The sequence below is a fragment of the Motacilla alba genome, chromosome 4 (assembly GCF_015832195.1).
Source record: "Motacilla alba alba isolate MOTALB_02 chromosome 4, Motacilla_alba_V1.0_pri, whole genome shotgun sequence".
Lineage (NCBI taxonomy): Eukaryota > Metazoa > Chordata > Aves > Passeriformes > Motacillidae > Motacilla > Motacilla alba.
Window position 1 is genome coordinate 25684751 of NC_052019.1, and position 26298 is coordinate 25711048.

At 35.4% G+C, this 26298-nt stretch overlaps 1 protein-coding gene across 15 annotated transcripts in view; it reads right to left on the bottom strand.

Annotated features, from left to right (window-relative positions):
* Window positions 1-26298, bottom strand: part of FRYL (FRY like transcription coactivator) — a 162814-nt gene that overhangs the window by 11662 nt on the left and 124854 nt on the right. For 11 of the 15 annotated variants that reach the window (XM_038134170.1, XM_038134167.1, XM_038134168.1 and 8 more), the window contains 17 exons: window positions 25961-26151; window positions 25172-25266; window positions 23605-24212; window positions 22924-23021; window positions 21766-21936; window positions 20690-20830; window positions 18430-18627; window positions 17060-17221; window positions 16697-16771; window positions 15406-15582; window positions 13104-13112; window positions 12564-12767; window positions 11511-11681; window positions 7351-7604; window positions 5059-5266; window positions 3004-3153; window positions 1253-1351 (listed from right to left, as the gene is read on the bottom strand). In XM_038134170.1, the coding sequence (XP_037990098.1) occupies window positions 1253-1351; window positions 3004-3153; window positions 5059-5266; window positions 7351-7604; window positions 11511-11681; window positions 12564-12767; window positions 13104-13112; window positions 15406-15582; window positions 16697-16771; window positions 17060-17221; window positions 18430-18627; window positions 20690-20830; window positions 21766-21936; window positions 22924-23021; window positions 23605-24212; window positions 25172-25266; window positions 25961-26151 (3011 nt within the window). The remainder of the gene's footprint in view (window positions 1-1252; window positions 1352-3003; window positions 3154-5058; window positions 5267-7350; window positions 7605-11510; window positions 11682-12563; window positions 12768-13103; window positions 13113-15405; window positions 15583-16696; window positions 16772-17059; window positions 17222-18429; window positions 18628-20689; window positions 20831-21765; window positions 21937-22923; window positions 23022-23604; window positions 24213-25171; window positions 25267-25960; window positions 26152-26298) is intronic. The other 4 variants (XM_038134172.1, XM_038134160.1, XM_038134164.1 and 1 more) reach the window with 1 other exon arrangement.

The window sequence follows — 26298 nt, forward strand, 5'->3', positions numbered from 1 at the left end:
TGTGTGGCATACTTTAGCATAGGTTTCAAGGAAACCACATTTCTTTTGAGATCCATTCCACAAAAAAGTGCACGTCTAGTCTATTCAACAGATGAGCTGTCAGCAGTCTTTGAAAGGCACAGGCCATAACTGCCTAATAAACTCAGCATGATCAAGAAACATGAAGCCACTTGTGCTGCAAAGTATCTGCCCAAAACTCTGCCAAAGCATCATGGCTTGAATTCTGGTTCTGTTTTGCATTACTCAAATTTGCCTATACTGCCATTGTCACAGCCTCAGAGGTTGCTGAGATCAGTAAAATTCAGCATGTTCAATCTTCTAGGAATCATTATCTCTACAACAAAAACCCCATATATTCTCCCTTTCCCTCTATTTGCAAAACTCATTGTAGATCCGTGTTTTCTTTTGGCTCTTGAAATACAAATCTTACCAGCATCAGTTTTCTGAAGTTAGTATCTTGCTTTCTGAAATTCACACACAGGTTCACAAAACCAAATATACAGACCCTTGCTACAGAAATTTTCTAAATTTCTTCTAAACCGCATTTCTTTGGAAAAAGGATATAACCACTAATATATACCTTGAAAACTAAACTGCATTATTCTAAGCAACACAGAAACATCATCCTCTATGAGATCCAGCTGTAAGATGAGCCCTAAATTTGTCTCTGTGTGACATAGCTGTAAAACCCCCATTACTTGTCAGTGGAGATTCAGTCACCAAAAAGAAGTCCAAAGAATTATTCAGCTAAACAAGCCACTATCTGTATTAGGATAAATGCATTGCTTTCTTGATTCCTTTTAATATATTGACCAGATCCTTGAATACTATGGGTGTTAATGCACTTCAAATTCCAGAAAGACAGTTATCTGTAAATGTTTTCATCTGGAAGTGAATCCCATGTCTAATAAAATCAGAACGTAAATTAAAAACCCCCCATTATTTATTGATATTCATGTTAGAAATACCTGAATATTTTTAAATTAGAAATGTGCTTTTCCCACTGTTAGTGGATTTGTGCAGTGTTATAATTAAAAATCAATTTCAGAAATATGTGCAACAAAAATGAATTACAGATAATAAAAAACCCCTCAAGTTCAGATTATAGTAGTAAGAAAAGGAAACAGGATTTTATTTCAGAAGTGTTTCCCCATAGCTTACCTTTAGAAGCTTTTGATAAGAGATAAGGACCTGCAACATTTTTTTGATGAGTAGGTTCTAATATTACGGTTTTGAGATATAAGAGACTCACCTGTTCTGCTGCCTCTCTTTTGACATTATAGGTATCCAAGTGTTCTTGGAGCTCTAGAACACTGAACTTCAATGTTTCTAGCAGGCCACAAGACAGTAGCTGGAAGATAAAAGCAATCAAATTCTGTAGTCATGTAACATCTGACTATAATCCATACAGTCTAATAACTAAATTACAGAATACAGAATCCCATGTTCACATTTGGAAAAACAAATTAGAATTAGCTGGGCATGTCATTTGTGACACCTTGCAGTAAATGAATTAACACATGTAGCTCTACCATTTAAATCAGTGAACAACAGTTTTAATTCCAAAATAAGAAGAGTAGTACCTCGTTAACATGTGAAAGAGAGATTTCAAAGCAATTTTTAGATCCTTCATAATGAAGAATAATATTTGATATACACACACATCAGTAGTGTAAATAGAACAGCCTGTAGAAGGAAGGAAAGGTACTGCTGCTGGATTGCTCCTGTAGCAACCTAAGGAGTATCCACTGAGGGTTACTTGTCCTTCTCAATATACAAAATATGCTACCAGAAAAGCTGCTGCAGTCTGTAAGAAACAGGACTTGGTCAAAGCAGGAGCCACTGGATATTTGAAGAATTTTCTACTATTAATGACTGCCTCTTTTAATATGGTTTCAGAATCTCTCTTTCCCTCAGGGACTGCTACCTCAGCTTTCTTCCACACCATTTCTCCCTGTACTTTTATTTTCACTTAGGTTTTTTTATTAGTCCTTCTTCTGACACTTCCTGTAATAAACATCTCTAACATGATGTTTCCTCCCTCACACTGGTCAGTCCTTGCACACAATAAGAGCTCTGTACTTTATCAGTGAGAATTAATCTGACAAACAGCTTCAATTAATTTTCATTATTTGGAGAAGAAAGATTTATTTATACAGTATTTGTCAATGTAAGAGCACTAATGTGTGTATGTCCACGTACACATGTAAGTATTTGTGTCCTATTTTTATTTAGCTCTTTTTTATATTTTTGTTTATATAGATTTGGTTTTTTATTTTAAAACACACATGGTGTTTTAGTTAGGCATGAGTAACTTTTCTTAAAGCTTCTTATCTTAAAGAATTTTTTTTAAAATTTCTACTGCTTTTAAAGTGGCATAAATAAAACCAAAAACATTACAGGTGGTTCCCTTGAAATGCACTATCTGTATCATGCTTTTTTCATTCTCATGTTCTTAAGTGAGAGCTAAAAAAAGAGTTGCCCCTTAGTACCAAGGGAAAAAAAGCAGATCCAGGAGAAGTGTCTCATGCTGGGCATCAAGGCCAAAATCCATCTACCTCAGCCCTGCAGCTGACAATGTCTAATGACAGTTGTTTTAAGAAGAGCAAACATGTGGTGATCCACCTGCCCCAGAGTGCTTTCTTAGCCTCTGTCAATGTGTTGTTCTGCATATTTAAAGGATCTGTCCAGGGCTACTTTTCTTACTTGTGCAGAGAACATAGAATAAATATGAACAAGCAGGGAGGGTAAAGAGTAGTAAGGGAATTAAAGTGATATGTACTATCAGTTTCCTTACTGTTCACTGTTACAGCTGGAGCCACCAGTGAGTGCACTTCTCACTGGTGGTTTCCATTGTTTATGATACATAGTGGCCACTTAAGATTTTAACTCCCTTGTGATTTCAAGGAGTTTCTTTTTTTCACATATTAGAACATCATTTTGTATGTTACATGAATCGTTTAAGCAGACAGATATTCCAAGATGCAGGTTTGAGATTCTTACCGTTTCCGCGTCCACAAAGACTGTTGGACATTCTGAACATAGCATCATCACTTCCAGAGAACTTTTAAACTTCGTTCCAATGCGCTGTAGACTTTCACCAAGAAAGCTGACCGAATCATTTGTTATAGATACAAACTTTCTTTGAATGGTCTAGAAGTCAAATCAGAAAAACATTTCTCTTACATTGTGTTTTACTACTCTTCTAGCTTTTTAGGTAAGAATTTCAGAGGAAATTTCTATCCGGACAAGTTTCCATCACATTATATTTTTTCACTAAATGAAAAACTAATATGCAATTTTCTCTCAATAGTTATGTAAAATCAGCTCTGGAAAATGCAATAAATCAATAAAACCAGTCAATATCTATAGAGACAAGTACTCCTTTCATATCTAGGCCTCTAGCTTCAGTATAGGTAGATGACTATTTGCCTTTACACAGTACAGATAGTTGAATTTATTTTCAAATGTTTGTGTTGCAGAAAATTACAGAGTTTTATGAGTCAGCATGCAACCTGCCTAGCACAATCTGTGTCCAAAACTGCCTCCTGCAGGGTTTCTACCTTCTTCAAAAATGAGTCCTGAGTTCATAATGTTTGATTATGCAGACTGTCAGCTTAGCCTAATGTAACACTGCACTCTGCTATGTACTACTTCATTAATCCTGGAAGTATAGAACTATATAAAGATTATAGAGACAGGTGCAAAGGAAGGAGGAGCCAAAAGACAAAATGGAAAGATCTAGTCAAACAAGGCCTCCCAAGTACCACTTGATCATGTTAACCCTCCTCTGTATCCAAAAACAACTCCTCAGGAACATTTTTTGCCCATGCTTGAACACTAGTTTGCTATTGTGCAGGGCATCCAGCTTTCCAGCTGTTAAGCCAAGTTTCATCCTTCCTTAGCTCCCTTGTTAATGAGCACAAGAGAATATGAGCTCTCATTTTATCACTTTCAGGAAATGAATGAATGTGTGGAAACCAATTGCAGCTAAGCTTTGGTATAATACAGACAAACCAAACCCCTGAAGTCTAGATGAAGCAAAAAGACAAAAATCTACAACCCGTAAGAGAAATTTCATGGCACTGTGGCCATAAAATTAGTTTAACATAAAATGGAAAATGGGTATAGATGTGAAAACAAATTATTCCATGGGAAAAGCAGTATGAATTCTTAACATCTAAGTTACTCCCATACATGGGATAAGATATGTGCTAGTGTGGGTCTTTCACTGAGAAATTCATTATGATATGCCAAACAGCAAGCAAAATTAATATTAGAGATACAAGAAAGGGCTTTAGCCATAGAACCTTGTCCTGATATTCTCTTGGCTTTCTCTTTGGCACATTGCCTGTACATAAAATGAATTAATTATAGTTATTCTACCCCATAGGAATTTGCAAAGAAGCATTACTTTTAAAATGTAAAATCTCATCCCCTACATATAGGGAGGAGGGAGCCAGAAAAATTAAGCCATAGGCATTTTTTGTTGGATAGGATCTATGAGGTGAATATAGTTAAAGAGAGGCATTTGAAACATCCAGCTGCAGTGGATCTCCTGGTGTTTCAATTACTTCTCTGCAAAAAGAAACCTTTTTCTCGCAAGACAGATGCAAGATAAATTCATTAATGTTTGTCATGCTGTGATCCCATAATAATGACTCCCACAAAAACCCCCAAAAAAACAGGAGAAAGCCATTAATTCTGTAATCATCACAGAATCTGGGTGATGTTCAGAAAATAAAAGAAGGGACACAACCTGGACTAAGAGCTTGCAAGAAACACTGAACTGATTTTTTTGAGCTTTTCTCAATTTTTGTTTATTTTCTGAGCAGGTTCATTCCTAGGCAATGAATATAGCAGATATCCTATGGAAAAATAGGGTATGACAGTGCAATATTAGTTTAGCAGTGTGTTTTTCTGGTCTGCTTTTGGTTTGCTTTCTAAAGCTTCTTGCTACCATAATCTTATGGGTTTTGCAGTTTCAACAGAAGAACAGTTATAGAAGTAGGAGGAAAGGATTTCAGATGAGCAATCACACACAGAGAATTCACTGACCTGAAACAATCTTGAGAAGACATGAAATGTATAGACAGCACAAGATCCATCTGTGTCTGACAGCATTTGATTGACGTGGCAGCGCCAGGCTTGCTCTTCATCGTCGTAGGCCACTGGCTGGAAAGCTGCCAATATGGCAGAAAGAAAGGGAGAAGGAGGAGGGGAAGTTTGCACTTCTGGGAAACCATCCTGGTCTTCTTCATCTTGGCTACAAACAATAAATAACAGAAATTACCTCATCAACAAACTTTTTAGGGAAAAAAACCCTTTCATTTTGGCAAGAAGGGGAAAAAAAAAGAATTTTGGATTCAGAATAGCATTTTGTAAAATAAATAACAGTTCAACTAAGGTAACTATGAGCCAAGAAAAGAGTAAACAATGAAAAACTTTTGCTACTGCAATATATTAAAAATTGCTTATACTCTCCAAAATTTACTACCACATGTCAGCTCTACACGGAACTACAGACAAAGAGCCATCTGGAGGTTATATATAGGTATATACAGCACTATATATATGGACACCACTTAAAAACAGGCATATTTTTCTTGCCCCCAATAACTGAAGTAATATCCCATTCTTCAAATTTTTATTGATCTGAACAGATGGTCCACCAATATCTGCAACAAGTTTTAGCCTTCCTTAAGGGAAGCACAAGAGCTCATTTGGCAATGTATTAGTGCTTTATAACTGTCTTAAGTAACATAAGTAAATGGAGATAGATTGAAACACTTTCATTTTATGGGCAATCAGTTTAACAGGCCTTTGTTCACGGAACAGTCTGCTGTCATACTTTCCATTAGGCACCAAACACCCAATAAAAATATCAAACTATAAATTAATCAATGCTACTACTTCCAATCATTAAAATAATGATTAACCTAAAATATTCTGTATTACAAGGGATGATACATTTTGACATTTCTTCTCGTATAGCTGTATGTAGGCAGCACAAATATGTGTAGGAGGATTCCAGGTATAGAGACAGTTTATTAAAATAACTTTTTAAATCACATACAGTGTTTCTCTGTGACAACTGCCTCATCCACAGCAGCACTAAGTACATCTTAAACAAGACTTAAATATGTCTTAAACAAGAAGTATGGGTAGTGGTTTTAGATACCTTCATTTTAGTAGCACAAAGCTCAAAAGCTAAGACAAATCCCATTTGATTATCATCTGTAAGCAAAGCTTCAAAAAAGATTTTCATATATTTCCTAACTAGTGTACCAATGCTATCACCTCTGTCCCCCTTTAGACTAGAGCTATGGGGTTTTTCATTTGCTTGCTTAGTGTAAATAAAATAAAACCTTGAGAGATTGTTCAGTTGCAAATGAGGAACTAAACTGCTCTTAACTGGTACCAGCCTTGAACTCTCACAAGGCATATGCAGTAGGTCACATATGGGATCACAAGAGACAAGTTTCTCTGTCCCTCCCTGCAAAACCTTCTCAACCAACTTCTTTAATACCTCCTGTTGTCCCCTTTTCTGAAAAAGCCTCCTTAAGAGATCTCTCTGGAAGAACAGATGTCAAGTCTATGTTCCTATATAGACCAAGTCTCTCTATTATTCAATCTAAACTTCTGACCAAATTTTAAATATGAAGAAGCCTATGATCAATTTGGATTTTGTTTGTTTTGGTTTGGGAGTTTTATTTGTTTCTTTGGGGTTTCTTGTTCCTTCTCTTTCCTTCTTAGACTGTTACTTCCAGGGGACTTAGAGTTTCACTTAAAATGTGATTCAACCAGCTAGGACTAACTTTAACTTTTCCTCTGAATCATTATTTTTGCTCTCCATATTAATTTGAAAAAAATATTTTTACTTTAAAATGTCTTAGAAATATACAGGAGACTTATGAACCTTAATAAAACAAGCCTTGAGCAAATTCAAAGACAAACCGACCTGACTTCTACAGGAGCTTTTATAACAAAAAAAAAAATAACCTTTTCCCCTGGTTTTTTCATGTCTTTGGGTACTGCTGTAAGTCAGATCAGCTCAAGAGCTTTTCTGTCCTACTGATGGTGAAGAAAAGTGCTAATTTCTTTTATTTGAGAATTCTCATATTTTCCTGCATAACTGTTTTCCTTGTACTGGAAACAACTGCTGAAAAAATATTGAGTTCAGGTGCTATGACAGGCAAAACTGATCAACCATTATTTCAGATATGCAAACCACTATTTTATATTTTTATATTATGGGATTAATGAAAATCTCCATTCCAGAGAAAAGCCTGTTTGATAATGCACTGATAACATGTAATTTCTGTTACTCATAACCAGTATTAATCTTACCTAGACAAACCAGAGAAGTCAGCTTCTTCTTCTTCACATCTCTCATCTAGCTCTTTCAAAGCAAGAGTAACATCCTCTTCACAGACAGATTCAGAATAGCTTTCAGGAGCTGCTGCCTCTACCAGTTCTGGGGTCTCTTCCAGCTCCAGAGATTCGTGACAGACCAGACAGTCTTGCTGCTCATGTAGTAGGTACGACCCAGTGTCTTCACTAGCAGTGCTAACCTGCTCATCCCTTACTGCCGAGCTGCCTTCCTGTGAATCACACATCCTTTCATTAGTATTACTGTCTGGGCCTATGTGCTCTTATCAGTTTTTATTATGGTAAACTAACAGTAATAAAAGATTATTTACAAATATTTAACTATTCAGGTCTTTGGCTCGTTCACACAGTTTTACTTGGGCAAAGACAGGCAGTCTGTTTGTAATGTTTATAACTTCTGGTAAACATTAATATCCTAGAATGTGACTTGTGTAGAGCAAATACAATTTCTCAAATACATTTAATTAAATATGTTAGAGAATACTGATAGAAAAATATGCAAACAGCCTCAAACTTAGTGAGATCAAACAAATGCAAGACTTTCATGTTTTACTTTTCTAGGTAAGCATCAAAATGACTGCCTCATGCTTGCCTTTGGAGTCTACAGCAAGTACCAGAATACTTTTTCTCCTTTCCACTCTCCATTCTAACAAATTTCTAAAGCATAACTACCTGGCAACAGTGTAACAGATAAACAGTGGAAAAGGGACATTCCACTGTTTTTATTATTTTGCCATTACTACTAATATGGGCTTTTTAAAGAGTTTCACCCTGAATCTCTAAATGTAGGCTTTCATTAACAGGTAATTAGAGAGAGAGGATAATCAAACTCAGGTAGGTAATATTAAAACAACCCTTTCTCCCTTCCTCCATTAGCATTATTAGATTCATTAACATCACTATATTGAACAGACTAATTAAGATTCAGTTAATTTATGATGAATTAATTTGAAACCTTTATATTGGATTTCTCTGTGGAATAAAAATTACACTTGATATTTCCTAGAGATACAAATTACCACATATTTTCATTCTTAGTATGCTGGTCTTCCTCTACTGGCATATCCAAAACTGGACAAGGAACCATTGGACAGCCTCTAAGCATACAGATCATTTCATGGTTTTCAGCAGTTGAAACAGATCCTCTGACAGATTAAATAACTGTATACATATTAGAAAAGACAATTCAGCTTTAAACAGAACCATATAATTTTCTTTCACAGTGATCCTTACCAAATCTCACTTTGATTACAGTACTTCTCAGTGTGACACTGCTGCCATTTCACACAGCTAGTGACTTCACTTCGTATGCCTCTTTTGTTAAAGTAAAATCTGGATTTTTTTTTTCACAGAAGAATAATTTTGTCCTACTGAGCAGCTGAGGCACATGGGAATGCAGGACACTTTTACAAAACCTCAACAAAATACTTTGGATTGAACCAATGGTCCATTTCTGTTACGGATGCTAACATAGGATACAGAGTTACACTGATCATGACTGGTAAATATACATATGAGAGATGCACTCTTTGAAAATATGCTTATTATTACTTAATAAATTTACTGCCAAGTTTAAGTCTTCATAGTGCCATGACTCCTGATTTCAGTGCGTCATTGGACATTACTACCTGTATGAATATTCCTTAAGTATCTTAAAAAGCTGATTTATATAGTTATATAGTTACCAATGCCACAGAACCTTGGGAAAACTACTTCTACTAAACCATTCCTTCACAAATCTACAGTGCAAGTGAGCAACACAAAGAATCGTCTTAGTCAAAACATTTCATATGCATTCTCTTGTAAAACTAATTTTTGAACAAAATTATTCTTCTCAGATAGACAGTAAATTCTTAACTGGAATGTGAAATATCTTTTTTGCATTTTCTGGGAATCAGCCAAATACATTTAAGTAAACAATTAATTTAAATACAGCATCCCTATGAGACAAACAAGGAACTCAATTCAGCTAACCATCACACTCCTGTTTATGAATAATGGCTTCAATTTTTCTCATATTGTCTTAGATAACTTTGATATATACTTATTTATATTAAAAACATTTTGATAACTGACAGTTGACATACAATGAAATGCTTGTGCTCAGAGAGCTTTATATTTATAAGGAGCACAGGAAAAAGCAACTGCCCTCTGCTACAAGTTGTACAGTGTAAGTATTCAGAATAAAATCAGTTTTACTGGCTTCATAAATATTTCAAGATGACTCAATAGTGTGCATATTCTCAAGCTCATTCTGGAAAGAGGCATAAGGCCAGCTCACGTTTTGAGCAACAAAATCCAGTCAGATAGGTAAGTCTTGTAGAGTAATAACTTTGAGTGTTTGAAGTGCTTAAAGAAACTGTGTATTTGTCCAAATCTCATATTTTAACAAGCACAAAATAAACCTGGAACAGATCATATCTAGTAAATGCATTTGTATGCACCTGCAGTATTTTTTTATATTCAGCAATTTGTTCTGAATGCTGCCTAGTCATAGAATTATTTTACAGCCCAGTTCAAATGTTTTCAGTATTTAAAAATTACAATTTTACAGTGCTTTTCATGTGAATATTTTCACCTTACTAGAACAGTATAGTGATTTTATAAAGGGAGCTGCAGAAGAACAATGAAGAACTATGGAAAAGTAAAAATTAGTTACAGCTGAGGATGTACCACATGCCAACAAGGGAGAAGACAAAAGTTTTTTGTGGTGAATTTAATTCTATAAAATTGTAGCTTATATATTGCTTCTTGCTTCTGAAATCTTAACATAAAGCATCTATTCTGTGTGCAAAAAGTTCACCGAGATGAGGTGTTCTTCTTCAAACAAAATTCTTTTGTATCAAAAATGGATGTTGTAGATGAGCACAAGAAGTGACAACAATTTGTTTGACAATCTAAGCACAGGTGCTCTGCAACAGCTGAGGCAATTTATCAACAGCAGTGTAATGAAACACTTCTTTTTAAAAAGCACATAGATAACCATAATGGGAAAACAGGAAAAAAATGTGGGGGAAAGCATTTTATGAGCATCACAATATTACACCTGTAAAAGGTGAGGATTTTATCACAGGAAATCAGCCACTCTCCCTTTATTAGACTCTTTTGTTGCAGTTTTCTTCAATAAATATTAGCTACATCTGTGGTCTGCCTGCTAGTAAGAGAAATTTTTCTAGTAGCAAACAGGTAAACTAGAGCCTTTAGAAACTTGAACTAGCTTAGTCACATGAAGGAGTCAGTAGATTGCTTGAACCAGGTTGGCTGAAGACTCACTCTTAAGTGTCAACAGTGCACTCAACTGGTTAGTCAAATACACATAGGTTTGGCTTAATTTTCTGGAATACTCAATAAAACTGCATGCATAGTTAAAGATGGGATTATCTAACACTGTACAAATAAAAATAAGATTGCTAGTAGCATAAATAATTTTAAATGAAGAGATAAAAAGTCCACCTAAACCAAGCCACTTAGAGAAAAATGGTAGCAGATGAAGTTTGCTTTAAATTAGGGGTGTCTTTTTAAATTTTAAATTATTCAAACATTTGAAAACACAATAAACTGAAGTACTCACAGATTTGCAGGCGGCCATTAGCTTGAAATCTGTCTCAGTCCACAGGGGCCTTTCCAAAAAAGTATACCACTAGCATCTGTAGTCCTTTCTAAAGGATTATTCAATGGAACCCACTGCTAACACAGCTGGCCTGAGGTTTTAATCCCATATAGCACCAATCACAACCCAAAGAAAGCAAAAAACAAAAAAGGGGGGACAGGGGGAGGGAAATAAAAAAGTATTGGAAAGAAAATGTCGCTCAAGAAGGATTTCAACCATATCAAGTAAAAGCATTTTGAATATTAGCCTGTTTCATTCTGCACCATGAAATTATCATGATCAGCCCTTCAAGAATATTTTTAACCTGTGGTGAGTTCCCTCAGTCCATCCAAGAAGTCTCCACGCTGAGAGAACATTTTGTAAGAACACGCCAACAGGTTAGAAATATTAAAAGCAAATCAACTAATCAGTGTAACAGATGAAAATTCAGTTGAAAAGAAAGCCAAAGTTGCTACCAAAACTAGAAGGAGCTCAAATCAGCCATGCACCAGCCCACATTTCTCCCCACCTCAGGCAGCTGGTTGCTAGAGTTATCTAGAGAAGAAGCCTCCAAACTTGGGGTCTCAGTTCTGATTTGAAGCACCTCTTCTGTTCCCACACTGCTAGTGGAATCTTGAGACTGAAGTGATAAACCAGCATGATCTGACACTGTTTCATCTATGGCAGAATCACTGATCAACTAAGACAGAAAAGAAAAACAAAATTCTTCAAAGGAAACACAAATTTCAGGTAAAGAATACATTAGTTTCAAAATAGGTTGTTTCAGTATTGTTAGCTATCTGAATTTATTCACATATGATGAATTTCACAGCTTTACACTAGAACTATTACAAAGCGTCACATACATTCCTGCAACCTTTCACTTTGAAAAGAAGCTTTTCCTTTAAGGAAAATTATTTTCTTTCTTGTTTTAGAAGTTCTTTTTGCTAGGCTGAAACCCTTGAAAAGCACAGCATTTTGTTGGGAGCAACATTAATACAAGCTTTGCCTAAAGTCTGAAAAGCAACATACACATCAAGCTGCTCCCCATCAAGTCAACTTTTTCTTAATTTCATTTATGTAACGCAGAGAGACTTTTGAGTGGCCAGTATTCTTGATTTTCCTAAGTTATATGTACACAGGCTTCAAAACCCATATTTAATTTAGCAATTTCTGTGCTTAGACGTCCATATGACCATTTAATGCTCTTGATCTTATTTAGCATTTGGAGTGGTTTTTTGATCTAGAAATCCACAGATACACACTTTATATATAAGAGATGCAATTTTATGCTTATATTTTAAAAAAATAAGTGTAAAGACACTAAACAATTAATAGTGTAGTAAAATTATACATCTGAAATTATACATCTAAAATTATACATGATGTACCACCAATGTCGGAAAGTAACTTTTTTCCTTCACTGATGAAAGAAAAAAATGAAAAAGAAGCTTAGCCACATTAACTTAGCTCCTTACTATGTCACTTGGGCTGAAAGTGTGAGCCAAACTAGCCACACTTATCCATTAGTGTACTAGGGAAAGCTTAAGTCTCAGATTTCTTCCACAGAAAAATAACCTACCATCTGTGAACGAGACAGTATCTGACTTGCAGTCAGTGCTGCTTCTTCTTCTGAAGACTCATCAGTATCCTCCTGGTTGGTCAAGTTCAAGCTGGGTGTGCTACCAGAGTACTGGCACTCCTGAAGGGACGGTGTGTCTCCTTTGTCAATGCTGTCAAGAGAGCGCCTGCGAACGCCCCAGTTGAAGTTGTCCATGCTTTCACCCTGTAATAGAAAAGTTTGCACACATCTGGTATGTACGAGTTTCAACATAATTAAGTCAATACACAAATGAGACAGGGAAAAGATGAGTACTGAATGCATCATGAACAGAGTTTCAATCAGCCCTTTAGTTTTATTAAAATTTTAAGAACCTTGGTAAATGCTTGTAAATAAAATATATGGCAAAGGAAGTAGAAATATTTTGAATATCTTCTTGGAAAGTAACTCAATATCTAATCTAGAACTACATCAGTATTGATTTTATAATCTGACTAGAAAGTACAAACACATCACAGACAACAACAGATGAACAAGCCAGGGCACCAGGCTGCAACTTACCTGCAGCTCCTGGTTAGCAAAAAGGAAAACACATATAATTAGAAAGAACGAGGACAAACACTTAAAGATACTCTAGAGCCAGGGAAAAATGTTTTATTACATAGGATTTGCCAACAGTAAAAGACTGATTCAAGCTCTGGAAAAAAGCTTTAGTCAAAAAGCTAGTATTTAAAATAATGTCTCTTTCTAATGAGATTAAAAAAAAAACAACAAACTGACGACAAAACACTAAAATCAGCATGCTCATGATACATTTTCTCTAGCATAACATGTAAAGCAACTGTTGCAACAAACATTGATGAAGTTCTTTAACTAACACACATGAATCTATACTGACCACATCCAACTGACAAAACACTATCAACAATAATTATATACAGGGTGTAGAAAAGATGATGTTGTCCCTAACTTTTACCAGCTACTTAGTGTCAGTTTTATGAAGCGCACCCTGAATACCAATACCCTGGATCCATGCTTGTGCATTTTCAAGCTGAGATATTTGGGTTTCAAATATCCATCATACTAAGTGGCATCCATGTCTTAAAAACAGTGTTGTTTTAATTCACAAGTACAATAATGATCTTTGATTTTTCTCAAGCACTTCATCAACCTTTAACAATTCAGCTAAGTGACATGGAAAATCAGGTGAAGTTCACTTCACCAGTCTAGAGTTACTATAACACCACATCTAGCCCCAAACATGGCTCCAAATCTGCCTTAACAGTATCTCTTGTGGTGACTTAAGAAATCACCATGACTCATTAAACATGCAAACTAAACATTTTGTAATCTTTTTCTCGCTTGATGATTTCTTTTCCTCAAAAGAGGATGAAAAGTTATGGTAAAGCAAAATAATTTCAAGTACAACGATGTACTACTACTGTGGGCTGACACACTTAAGTTTAATCTGGATATTACTCAGACCTTAATGTAAAAGCCCCAGTTCATACTGCTGGCATTTAATTATTAGCAATAAAGAATATTCTATATTTTTGGTGAAAAAATAAGGCAGAGCTCTTATAGCAAGTGCATGATTTATATGTAACACCCTAAATCTGTACTATCTGTGGTCTATTTTTTTCTCTAGTACAGCACTACATGTTGCATTCAGGCAAGTAATAAAGAAGAAACTGTCTTTTCCTAATTATGATCTGCCATTAAAATAGCACAGAAAATGAAGTTAAGGATTAACTTCATTTGGTGAAGTTTTCAATTTCTGCCACCCTATCTGCCAAGTCTTGTCTAGTGTTAAAAATAATGTTTTAATACTACTGAGACTCAATTCTGAACTTGTATTCAATACAGGAAATGGTGTCTGGTGTGGTTACATCTATGCAATAGACCATAATGAGCCTGTACTTTTCCTAGAAGGTGCAAATACTGGCTGAAGGGAAGCAATACACAGGAAGCAGGAGGAAAGTGAGATAAAACTAAAGAATTATGGGGGGAAACCCTGTAAAGAGGTCTAGATAAATCAAGAGAAGAACAATCAGTGTTTAGATAGGTAGATATCCATAGTAGCTTGTGGACCCATGACCAGCAAGGATTTCCATTACTAATTCAATAGTTTGCGTAGACTGTAACAAAACACTGCAAGAAACTATAACACATTTGACTTTTTCTTTCCCAGTCCTTTTATAGTCATACTTTTAAGCTTCAGCAAATTCTGGTCTGAAGCATTTTATTGATCTGAAACAAGTAACGGCTGTTAACAGAATCTTCACTATTTCTGAATACTTAATTTTGTTTTACCTTCCCTCTCTCTTTTTGACAGGAGAAGTAGAGGAAATACAAGAACTGCAATACACCAGATATAATGTAAAAGTCAAAGCAAGCAATTATAGAGAGCAAGTCAATTGTATATAATGAGATAGTGTATCATACAGTTCATTTCTTTGAAAGCCTTTCATCAAGTTCTCAAAATCCAGAAACATACGAGAAACAATGATTATGCCATTTTCTTAACACACTGTTCCATAATTAAGTTTTCTCCTGCATGGTACCCAGGTGCTCATGCTGACATTGGCATACAATGTCATATCACTTCACTTTCACATAAAGTCACTTAAATCCCTCCAAAAAAAACCTCAACTCTTTCCTCCAAAACCAGCCAACAATTTGCAACAACTTAACCCTGCAAAGTTTTTGGCCCAGGTTTCTCTATCTAAGCTCCATCATGTCATAAATTTTTCTGAATTGGATTAGCTAGTAGGGCTGCCAATTCCTTAGAACTGCACCAACACAACCTTATTTTTAAAATGCTCTCAAATGGAAATACACAGAAGAAACCCCAAGGTCTCACCTCCGCATCTTCCAATTCAACATCTAAAAAGTCAAAGTCTTTAAAAACTCCAAATTGTTGTTCACTGGTATTGTCTTCTACAGCCACTTCCTCCTCTTGAATCACTTCTTCTGTTGCTGAAATTAGACTAGTTTGTTGATCTCCAACTTCCAAGTCTTCATTCGAAGAAAACACAACCTGCAGATATAGGTAAAAAGAGAAGTAAGAACTTCCAATTTCTGTAATTCCAAAAGTCAGCTATCCTGCTTCCTGCCATTTAATGGAATTAGTGGCAGGCAGCATGCCTACCCTTGAACAGATAACACTTTACTTCAAGACTGGTTTGATCTCCATCTTGAAATCAGTGGTATCATTCTCTCCTTAATGTAACTAAGAGTTACAAAGATCTAGAGAGAAAAACATATCACCCAAACTTCATTTTCATAACCACAATATCAGTCAAATTTAAGAACAAAACAATCCATCATAATAACCAGCCACATGACACAGACCATATTGTTTTCACCTACAAACTTCTGCAGAAGGACTGTACACCTTTAAAAAGGATCCAATACTGAGCTACTGTGGCCTTCACAAATGACAATACTCTGTTTATTTCCATACACTGCTTTTTTAATATCTCCAATTCCAGCTTTCAGGCATCTCTTTTTTATTTATTTTAGCTTCTTTCACTAGATTCAAGATCCTTCTCCCACCAATATTTTCCCCAGGTAGGAATTCTTATGCCCCAATAAAAAAATATGTTCTAGATGATAACCAAGGTAGGCTATCCACTTGGTTTTAAAAGCTGTCAATGCCATCACCATCATCAAGCATAATATGCCAGGGGGATTCTTTATAAAGAAGTAAAACCATCAATCTGTTTTTACTCAACAGTTAAGACTACTGTTCCTATAAATAACCATGTTTCAAGGGATATGACCCATTGGTTATTTTCAATGGATTCTATAATATTGTCAATCCAGCATCAACACCCTTGCAGTCCTCAGCTACTGCTACCCCTTCACTCAAAAGCATCTGTAATGGACTAGACAGAGATTTAGTCAGAACACGGGAGACCTAGTTCAATTCTCTTTTCTAGCCCAGATAACCATGCCCACTGGAGTCCTTGAGGACTAATAGTAATCCATTACTTCTGATTCTTCTTTTTAATCTTTTGATTTGCATTCAGCTGCTGAACCAAAACTAGCTTGTCCAAATCCACTGTTCATAACTTCACCAACAACTAAAAATGCAACAGCGTTCTGCTAGTTGAGTTCAAAAATCAAACCAAACCACCATCACCACTTACCGAAGGATTCTTGGGAAGACCAGAATCTGGACCACACAGAGAAAGCACATTCATTAACTTCTCCCTAGTCCTTCTCTGAAAAATATACCAAAGAAAATCACATAGCACAGCAGCTGCTGGAGGTCCAGGTAAAAGTAGAAAACATTTGCATATTCAACTAGTCATATTGCATATTGACATCCTCTAAAAACAATCTTAAAATTTTTTACTTTTCACCAGTATCAGCTTTTAGTTTATGCTGTATTAATTTACTGTTTTGCCATGACATAATACAGACTTCAAATAACACTTCAATGCATTTTTTCAATACATTCACTAACACTGTCTCTAATATATGTATAAAGTGTTTGAGGCACAATGTACCTGAGATGGCTGTGGTCTCTTCCAGCTGACAGGAACCAGTGCATTTGAATTGGAGCCTGATGAAGTTGAAGAAGTGCTCCGGGTCACAGCAATGACTTTTGGCTTCCCATTTCTACCAGCTGCACTGTGTTGATCACCATATTTATTCCCAATAATTGGTGTCTAGCAAAGACAACAAACACTTTCTTAAAATTCAAATATATTAATAAAGACCACATATTTGACTTTAGAATTTAGCATTATGTGAATTGTAGGAGGGTTGGTCTGTTTGTAAGCATTCTGTAAAGCCCATGTCTAATCCACTGAGCCTTGGTTCACTGGGAAATACAAAGCTGAATACTTGCACCCTATGCAGCGAGCTGCCATTCTGCCCACTTGTGTGGCTTTGAATTACACACAATTTATGCTGACAATCCAATTATATTTTTAAAACACTTTAAAACCAAATGTGTCCTAAGTTTAAAAGATGCAAAGCTTCTCTGTAGAATCATTCCCTGACATGACCAAATTTTTCAATGTTTTCACAGACCAGCAACTTCACAAACACACACACACTTCTGAAAAAACCATTATCAAATTCAACTCTTTTGACAGCAAATACTAACCCAATGAACTCGGTGTTTATCTTGTCTTTCAATTACCTGCATGCCCTGGAACTTCAGTAGTGAGTGTACTTGCCAGTTTAAGTAATGTTCCTAAGACATCTATATCTCCTATCATTATCTAGGGTCAGCTTCAACCAGGGGCTCTTACTCCTGACCACTTCTAAAGTTTCTACAATTTTCATGTCTCTACATTACACTGCAGTCACTTGACCATGCTCCCCTTTTCAGAAGTCAAATGAGTATCATTGGTAGTAGGGGTGGTATTTTTAACCACAGGAGGTTTTTCTCCAATTGTATCCCTCTTACACTGAATTTCCTACATTTTGTATCCAATCCCCTCCTCTAAATTTCCTCCCCCTTCCAAAGTCATGCCCAAACTGCAGTAGAGGGTTTTAATCCTCTCAGCCCTTGAATGTACAGCCCTTCATTAGTTGAAAGCCTGGTATGTTCAGCTGCAAGCAGCAGCAAGCTGCATTGTCTGCTCTCTGACACAGATGAGATACCCTTGAGAATAATCTTACTGACTTTTAGTAATTAACTCTCCAGACATTCAAAAGGGGGAAGAGGCAAACAAACATCATAAAAGAATTTGAAACTTATCTTCCAGTATGACTCTCATTTACAAGTATGTAAAATTTCAATCTCTGCCATTCTTAAAAACTGTACTTACTCAAAAACATTTAAATGTAGAAGGCTAACAAAAAATAACACCTGAGTTTATAACAGCAAGTCATAAGTGCATTGTCATCTAAATATAATAATTACCTCTGATATATCAAAATGAAAATCTAAGGTCTTCCCAGGTAGCTCCTTGGAGACATTATTAAAAATTTTCGTGAAAGAGATTTCTGGAGAACCTATGTCACCTCCATAAGACTTTGGAATATCATTAGGCACGACAAGGCTTGCTGATCGAGACACCACCAGTTTCAAAATATTAAGGGCTTCCTTCCAATATGGACTCTGAAGAGAACATACACAAATCACACACCAATCCCTTCAACCAAGACAGCAATTTTATGTACAGTAGCATTTTGTAAGAATCCCCAACCCAAAACCTCTGATCCATGGCTGAAGGGGCTGGCACAGGTGGGAAACTTCAGACCCTGAAGTGCCAGGAAAGCAGTGGCTATCCCATGGAGCATGGTCAGGTCCAGCCAAGCAGGCTCAGTAGCTCCAGCTCACTGGGCCAGCCACAACCAGACCACGGTCCATGTCCCTCCATCCCTGTAGTTACACCATGGTTTTTACCATTGTCTGAAGTATCTGCCCTTTGTGATCCAGGAGACAGAAACTGAGAGTATTTAACTATCACTAACCTACAGTAACTGATAGCACCTAAACTAACAATTCCACCTCTGGCCATCTTTAATTATTTTACAGTTTTGGGGAGAGTAAATGGAATTTGAAACAAGCAAAACTATTCCTTGAAATACATGAGGAAATACAAAAGATTTTAACAAAGAAGTAAAAACGTTTACAAAGCTTTTAGTATCAAACCAACAGAGTGCTTTAAAATGCTACAGAAAAAGTGTGAGAATATAAGAGGCAGAGCCAGAGTTAAGGGGACTTTCCTTAAAAAGATGATTAAGACAATGTAAATAATTCAGTAGTTTCAATTACACACACTGTGAAAAGAATCAGAAGAAGATACATAAAATAAAAGCAGCCTTGTGCAAAGATTAAGAATTACACTCCCAGAAATGCAAGGATTCTGCCTGAAACTTGAGTCTTCCAATTTTTGAAATCAGCATGATGTCTGATTTTTTTTTAATTAGGAAGCCACGTTTGTCAAAATATTTTTATTGCATTAAAAAAGTAAGCACGCCTTTCAATTCTCTAAGTAGTATATGCTTTATGCTTCTTTGCAGATAATGAGAGTCTTCAATAATCTTCTCAATTTCTGTGCATCACAAGCATAAAAAAGCAGTCTCAAACTGGAACTATCCTGTAGCAACTTAGATTTATTCACAGCTGTTGTCATTGCAGAAGACTGAAAAGACCCAAAGCTTCGTAGAAAATTTAAACAAGACATGATAATTTACGATCTTTTCTTTTGTAATTTATAGTAACACATTTTATTTTATCAAAAATATGTTAAGACTTCTCTGGAATATTTTTTCATTAGTACCATCTTTTGATAGCTTACATCTAAGATTACATTCCATGGGAGTGTGGGCTTGCATAGAAAGCTCAGAGAGGGGTTAGAGGTGAAGCAAGAAGCCACCAGGCCATAAAAACTAAAGCTAATGCTAATCATTTCATTTTGCCTAATGCACTCTGACAGGAGCACAATGTCTGAAGTACATATCCACGGAACATGACTTTCCTGGTTAGTTATGATTAAACCATTTGACTGAAATACATTCAGCAATAATGGAATTCAAAGAAAAAATAAGAGAATGTTGTGCACTGAAATGGTTTTATGCTCCAGGCATTTTTATAAAATCTTTCAGTAAGATGCTAGACTTTCTTCTGTGAAATAGATTTCCAGTAAATTTGTGTTTTGAGTACAAAGGCTTAAATTACCTTGGGCAAAACACTATGGTTCATCTTTTGGGGACTTTCTTTAATAAAAAATGTACTCAATTTTGTTAAAGTGCACCTTAAAGTTCCTCACGGATATACTACTGAGAGTGATTTAAATATTCATTTAACCATAAAATTTTCTTTTTAAAACATATACACATAAATAAAACATTTGTCCAGCTTAGCAGTAAACATTTCCTGGTGTTTTAATAGCTGAAGGATCATCTTCTCTAACTACGTATGACAAGTTGCCTACATCTGTACATAGATGCACATTCACCCAGATAACGTGTGCCACCAGATCCAAACCACATTGACAAATACAAAAGCATCTAGGGAATTAAGTACATAGGAAAACAACCCCCAACCCTATGGAATCTGACTACGAGCAATTCTTTTTATATCTGATATTAATTCCCAAAAAAAATTCAAGTGTAATTTTGATACCATTTTGATAATGAGCAGAGAGGCTTTTACAGTTCTTCAGAGTACCTACCTGAACATATTTACCAATAACTTTTATGATTTCCAAATTAAACTGCTTCACTGGAGCTGTGGATAGGTCAATATGACTCAGAAGACTGTAAATGATCTGCAGCAAGGACTGTTGCATACTGGATAAGCCTTTCTCTAACAGCTGAAAGAAGGTTTTCAAAATACAAAATTTAATTTTAATGGTAGCAAAAAGTGAAAGCAAATATTAAATTACATCTAACTTCCACACACATTTATTTTTCCCTTCAAGAAACTTAAATGTACCATTTCCTGTTTTTTAAACTTTTGCTTTAGCACTAAAAATCAGTAATGCAACAGCACAATGGTTTTTGTCCTAATTCTATTTTTTCCCCTGAATTTTGACATATTTCTAACACAGATTGAAAGCACCTAATAGTAAAACACTTTTCACTAAATAAAAATTGATACTAATTCAAAATCTTAAAACTATATGAAAAACAATTACAACAACACCTCAAAGAAGGTTGGGAAATGCAGTCTTATAAACAAAAATGTATACATAAAGTCATTTGTAAGAATGAACAAATTATTTAAAATGCCTCCATCAGTCTGAAGCGATACACTTCAAGGACAAGCTCTACCAGCTTAACAGTACTTAACAGCTTTTCTATATGAACGGCCAGCAGAATAATATACTGATTTCTGTAATTTAAATTATCTTTTTCTACATTATGCAGTACTTAAAAATGAACTTTGCATCAATTTTTAAAGTTGTGATAAAGACATGCGTACCTGACTAAAGAAAGTCTCTTAAAATTTTAAATTAAGCTTATTTTGCTAAAGCCAGGACAATGTATATTCATGTAGTACAGAATATAAACATCTACTACCAAACACCACTCTCACAAAAAGATATCTGACATTAGAGGGATTATAATTTCAAGGTATTTATAAATTACTGCACTCCAAAATGGCACCTCTTCTACATCCTAGAACATTTTAGTGACATTTTCCTGTTAGAGAAGATATGCTATATTCCCCCTGATATTCAGAATCATGAGAAATCAGGAATTGGCAATGAATTGTCAAAATGAGATACTTCCAGTAAAAATTTACCTCTGCAAGGTAAGTTATGAGGTTAAATGTGGCATCTGAGAAAGAGTCATGCAAGTATCTACACACTACATTAATCCAGTTAGAACAGTCTCTGGAATAACTGTGTGTACTGTATAAACTCATCATATGAGCCAGATTGGCAAGAGTTGGTGACTTCTCCTCTGCACAAACCTGAAAAGGAAAACCATATTTAATTATTTGAGAAATATTTTTTTTTAAAGTCCAAGCATTCCTGAGCCATTATGAACTTCTCCCAAATTTCACTCTAAGATTTCATTTCTAAGACTTCACTTCAGTTATCTTCTAGTAAGTGAAATCAAACCAATCACAGAAGCCTGACCTACAGTTTCTGTTGAATTTGGTACTGTGGCATTCATGTTCCAAGTTTATTTATTCATCATACACTTGGTATGATCAACCAATATCCCTCACTCGAATAATACAACTATTTTGGGGCAGCAGTGATTTCTGCACTTGCCTCAGGCACATATTCTTTGAGTCAGCCTGTGCACAGCTTCAGTGATTTAGTGGTTCACATGTCGCAGCCTGAGCAGCCAGAGGTGTATGCCTGCATCTCCAGACATCTCTTTCCTATTCCCTTGTCTACATTTTTCCTTAAAAGAAAGACTGTCAGGCCAGTGCAACACCATCCTGGCTGACAACAGCTGGTGTGCACCATGTACTGCTTTAATAGCCACTGCCGTTCAGAAATATTTCAAGGTGTATTTTACTGTGTACAAGTAAAAGAAAGAACATACAATCTTTTCTTCTCTACCACTAAGAATCACTTTCTTCTCATAAGAAAATTAGGAAGCATGCTTAAAATGTGATTAGGTTGACATTCAAAATTACAAGCAGAAAAATCAGACAAATAAGAAAAAGTAATTGATATAATTGGTAAGAAAATTTGTTCTTGAAATCTAAATTTTACAGAATAAGCTAAATGTGTTTTTTCATTGACAAACAACCTCGGGAGTTGATACAAGGTCCAGGTATATAAATTTGACTGGATCACATCTTTAAAATATAGCCTCTTATAGTTACATGTATATTACTATTAGAATCACATAGAAGCATTACATAATGGACCCCAAAAATACAGAAACAATGCTGGTGTATATATATCCTCCTGGATACTTCTCCAAGCATGTTACATACCTTTGCTATCCTGTCAGCTGTTTCTTTACAAAACTGAGTTGGGTTATCAAAATGTTGAATCAGATGAGGAAGTAGGCACAAGATGTTTAGGGGAAATCCTAAACACATACATAAACGGAGTTATATGAGCACTTAAAGTTTTTAATGACTTAATTTAATGTAAAGTTAGCCGGTATTTAAAATTCTGACAGCATGACATACTTTCACACAGATATATAAATTATATATACACATACATTTACCTAAGTATGTATGTATGAACAATGTATATAGATATGTCTGTGTTAGGTATAAAAATGCATGATGAAAATAAAATCATCACTGGAGCAATTAAGCAGAACTACCACAAAACTGGATAGTTTTATGCACTATGTCACATTGTTTTTAAAAATGTATAAATAGGGCTAATTTAGCTAGTTAGCATAAGATAATGAAAAAAAATACACAGCTCTTAAAACTCGCTTGCACACAATAGTCAATGCATAAAGTTTACATGCAGTCTTGCTTGTGAGATAATCATAGTCTGTAATGTATTCCCACTATGTATCAGTGTAACACAGACAACTGCAGAAAGCATTTTACAGGAGTGTTTCTTTAAGGCAAATGCACCATTACTACTGATTTTGACTTCACTTAATTTGATGAAAAAGTACACTTTTATCACATATTTACTAACGATACCTGCTAACTGAGAAGGATCCACCAAAGCATGCCTGGAAATTGTGATGAGTTTACTGAGGAGATGAACTGTCATTTCTTGTGTAGAGGCTGAAGTAAAGCCTTTCAGAAAAAGCTGCTGAAGGCCTGGAAAGTTATTCCATTTCAGTTTATTCTGCACCTCTTCTATCTTCTCCCGACTCTCTGATTTATCCAGAGGCATGTGAATGAGAAGCTTGTTGAGTAGCTTGAGGGCCAGAAGGTATTCATACTCATAATCTGACTCCAGCAACGAAGCTGCAATCCAAAATATGGTGGCCATCAAGTTGACAGGGTCAGTAGTGGGCTGCACATCATACATCCCTCCCTCTCTCAGGGAGGAAAGGCTTCTAGTCCTTGCCAAACTTCCACCATGATTTATCCTTCCATCCATTATATCCAGTGTGTTGCTCCGTCGCCGGTCACCCCTCCGCTCACTGATTAAATTCAGTCTCAAGGAATTACTCCTCGTATTGCTGTAGTATCCCAAACAACTGCCACTATTAATGGGACTTGTGCTTAGATTGATCTGTCCAGTGCTTTTCCTATTAGCTGCATACTTGTTTCCCATTACAGAATCGTGGTATGAGGTCCTAAAATAAAAATCAGTGTTACATATTGTTACATGCAAAATACTTTAATAACAAAGAATTTAGAAAAAGAGAAGAAAGAAAGATGATGTTACACTAATCACATGCAGTATACTCTGTTTCATCACCCTAAGAGTATTGTAATACATGTAAATACAGGATTTCTGTATCTATTATTAAAATATCCTTACAGCATAAAGACAAGATTGCAGCATCCTCTTATCTTTTCTACCAAATCTATTTGTTACAATCCCAGAATACCATGAAATTACAGCAAAATTGGAAAAATTAGCCCATAGCATATAAAAGATAATGAGTAAGTGATGATCTAGCATCCCAACTTTGCCATGTATTTGTCTGAGGTATCTGACCTAGGAAACCCAACACCTTTCTATTCTGATACTGAAAAACTGAATGTATTCCTAGAAATCTCAGCATTTTCATAACCTTTGCAAGGAAATCAAACAAATACAGATGTCTGTACATTTAGGGATTTTTTTTCAGTTTGAAAAAAAGTCATCAAAGTAACCACTCAAACTATAATGAGACACACACATGACTCAGACTATTAATTTACACTTTTTATATATGGACAACAAACTTGAGGCCTAAGATAGACCAATATTTGCAGAGCCTTTAAATTCAAGAAGTTTAAGAAGGACTGACAGTATTTCAGAACTGAGCCATAAGAAACTCCCTGAACCTATTTTTACAAAATTAAATTGAACCCAAGAGGATAAATCAGAAAGGCAATAAGATATCCTTTTCAGGAAATCTAGATTCTTACAAGTTTTGCTTGAAGCAGAATGATAAAAACATACCAGAGCAAGCAATTTTGCTATATGGATACAATTATTCTGCAAAGATGACAAGAAATTATTTCATTACATTTATAATACAGATTTTTAATAATTCAAATGTACAAAAGTGCATAATAAAGATTGACTAAAAAAAGAACTTACTGAGAAAGGGCAGAAAGCAGATCATAATGCTTCATGGTTTCAGCCAATGTATCAATAGCAGATTCTAAAGTCAAAAGCAGCTCTATGACGAAACCCTGGGGAAAGCCACAGGCCATTATAAATTATGCAATATGCATAAGGAAGATCACAGAAAATCTACTGTGTAGTAATATAAAAATATAAAATCAGTAGCAGTAACTAAATTATTTCATGCTTCAATTAGAACACAATCCTCATGAGACAGCTCAATTTAGCAGTACAGCTCCAAGACAAGGGAAAACTACAATTTATTTGTAAGCATTTACTGAATTAATTCTAGTTTGCATTGTTTTTAAGGATGAATTGAAGGATGAAGTCATTCAGACTCATTCTTCAGTATTAAAATATTAGATACACTCTTAAGGTGTACAATGACACTAACTTGAATGATTGTTAACACTTTATCAGGTTAAGTTTTTAACCAAAGAAAACAAAAAAAAATCATTGTTTATATGGCTGATTCTCAGTGTTCTCTAACAATCTGTGGTGTCTACAGGAAACAGACATATCAAACTCTCTGAAAGAGCCTCTCTCTTGCTGTAGAAGAGAATGTGAACAACTTTTCCTCTGTTAATTAGTTGAAATTCAGAAAGTGTCATGATTAAAAGTTTTATATTTGAAATACTTAAAAATAAAAAGCAACTGAATAAAACAATGCTTTTAAATTTTGCTGTCATTGAACTAATAATGCATGCACATAATTTAGGCAGACTTAGCTTTCTAATAAAGTGGGAGCAAAATTTCAAATACCTGAGCTTCTTCTCCTGCATCTCCAACAGTTTCTACTAGTCTGGAGAGAACATCAGAAAGTGTAGATGGAGTGAGAGGCTGCTTCAGAGCCCTGAAAATCTGAAAGGACCTCCCAGCATAATGGCGAGAGGAGCACGAAAGAGCAGTTTGCAAAGCAACTTCGCTGAGACGATGTTCCAACTGATATCCTCCTATGAAGGCAAATAAATATTCAAACAACACTGCTGTATAAAAAAACAAATCCACTTGAATTTACTGAAGAGTAAATTGCCAAATTCATTCCAAAATTTAAAATATTCTCACATCCTCTACATTTTTCTCAAGAACTATTAGTTTCA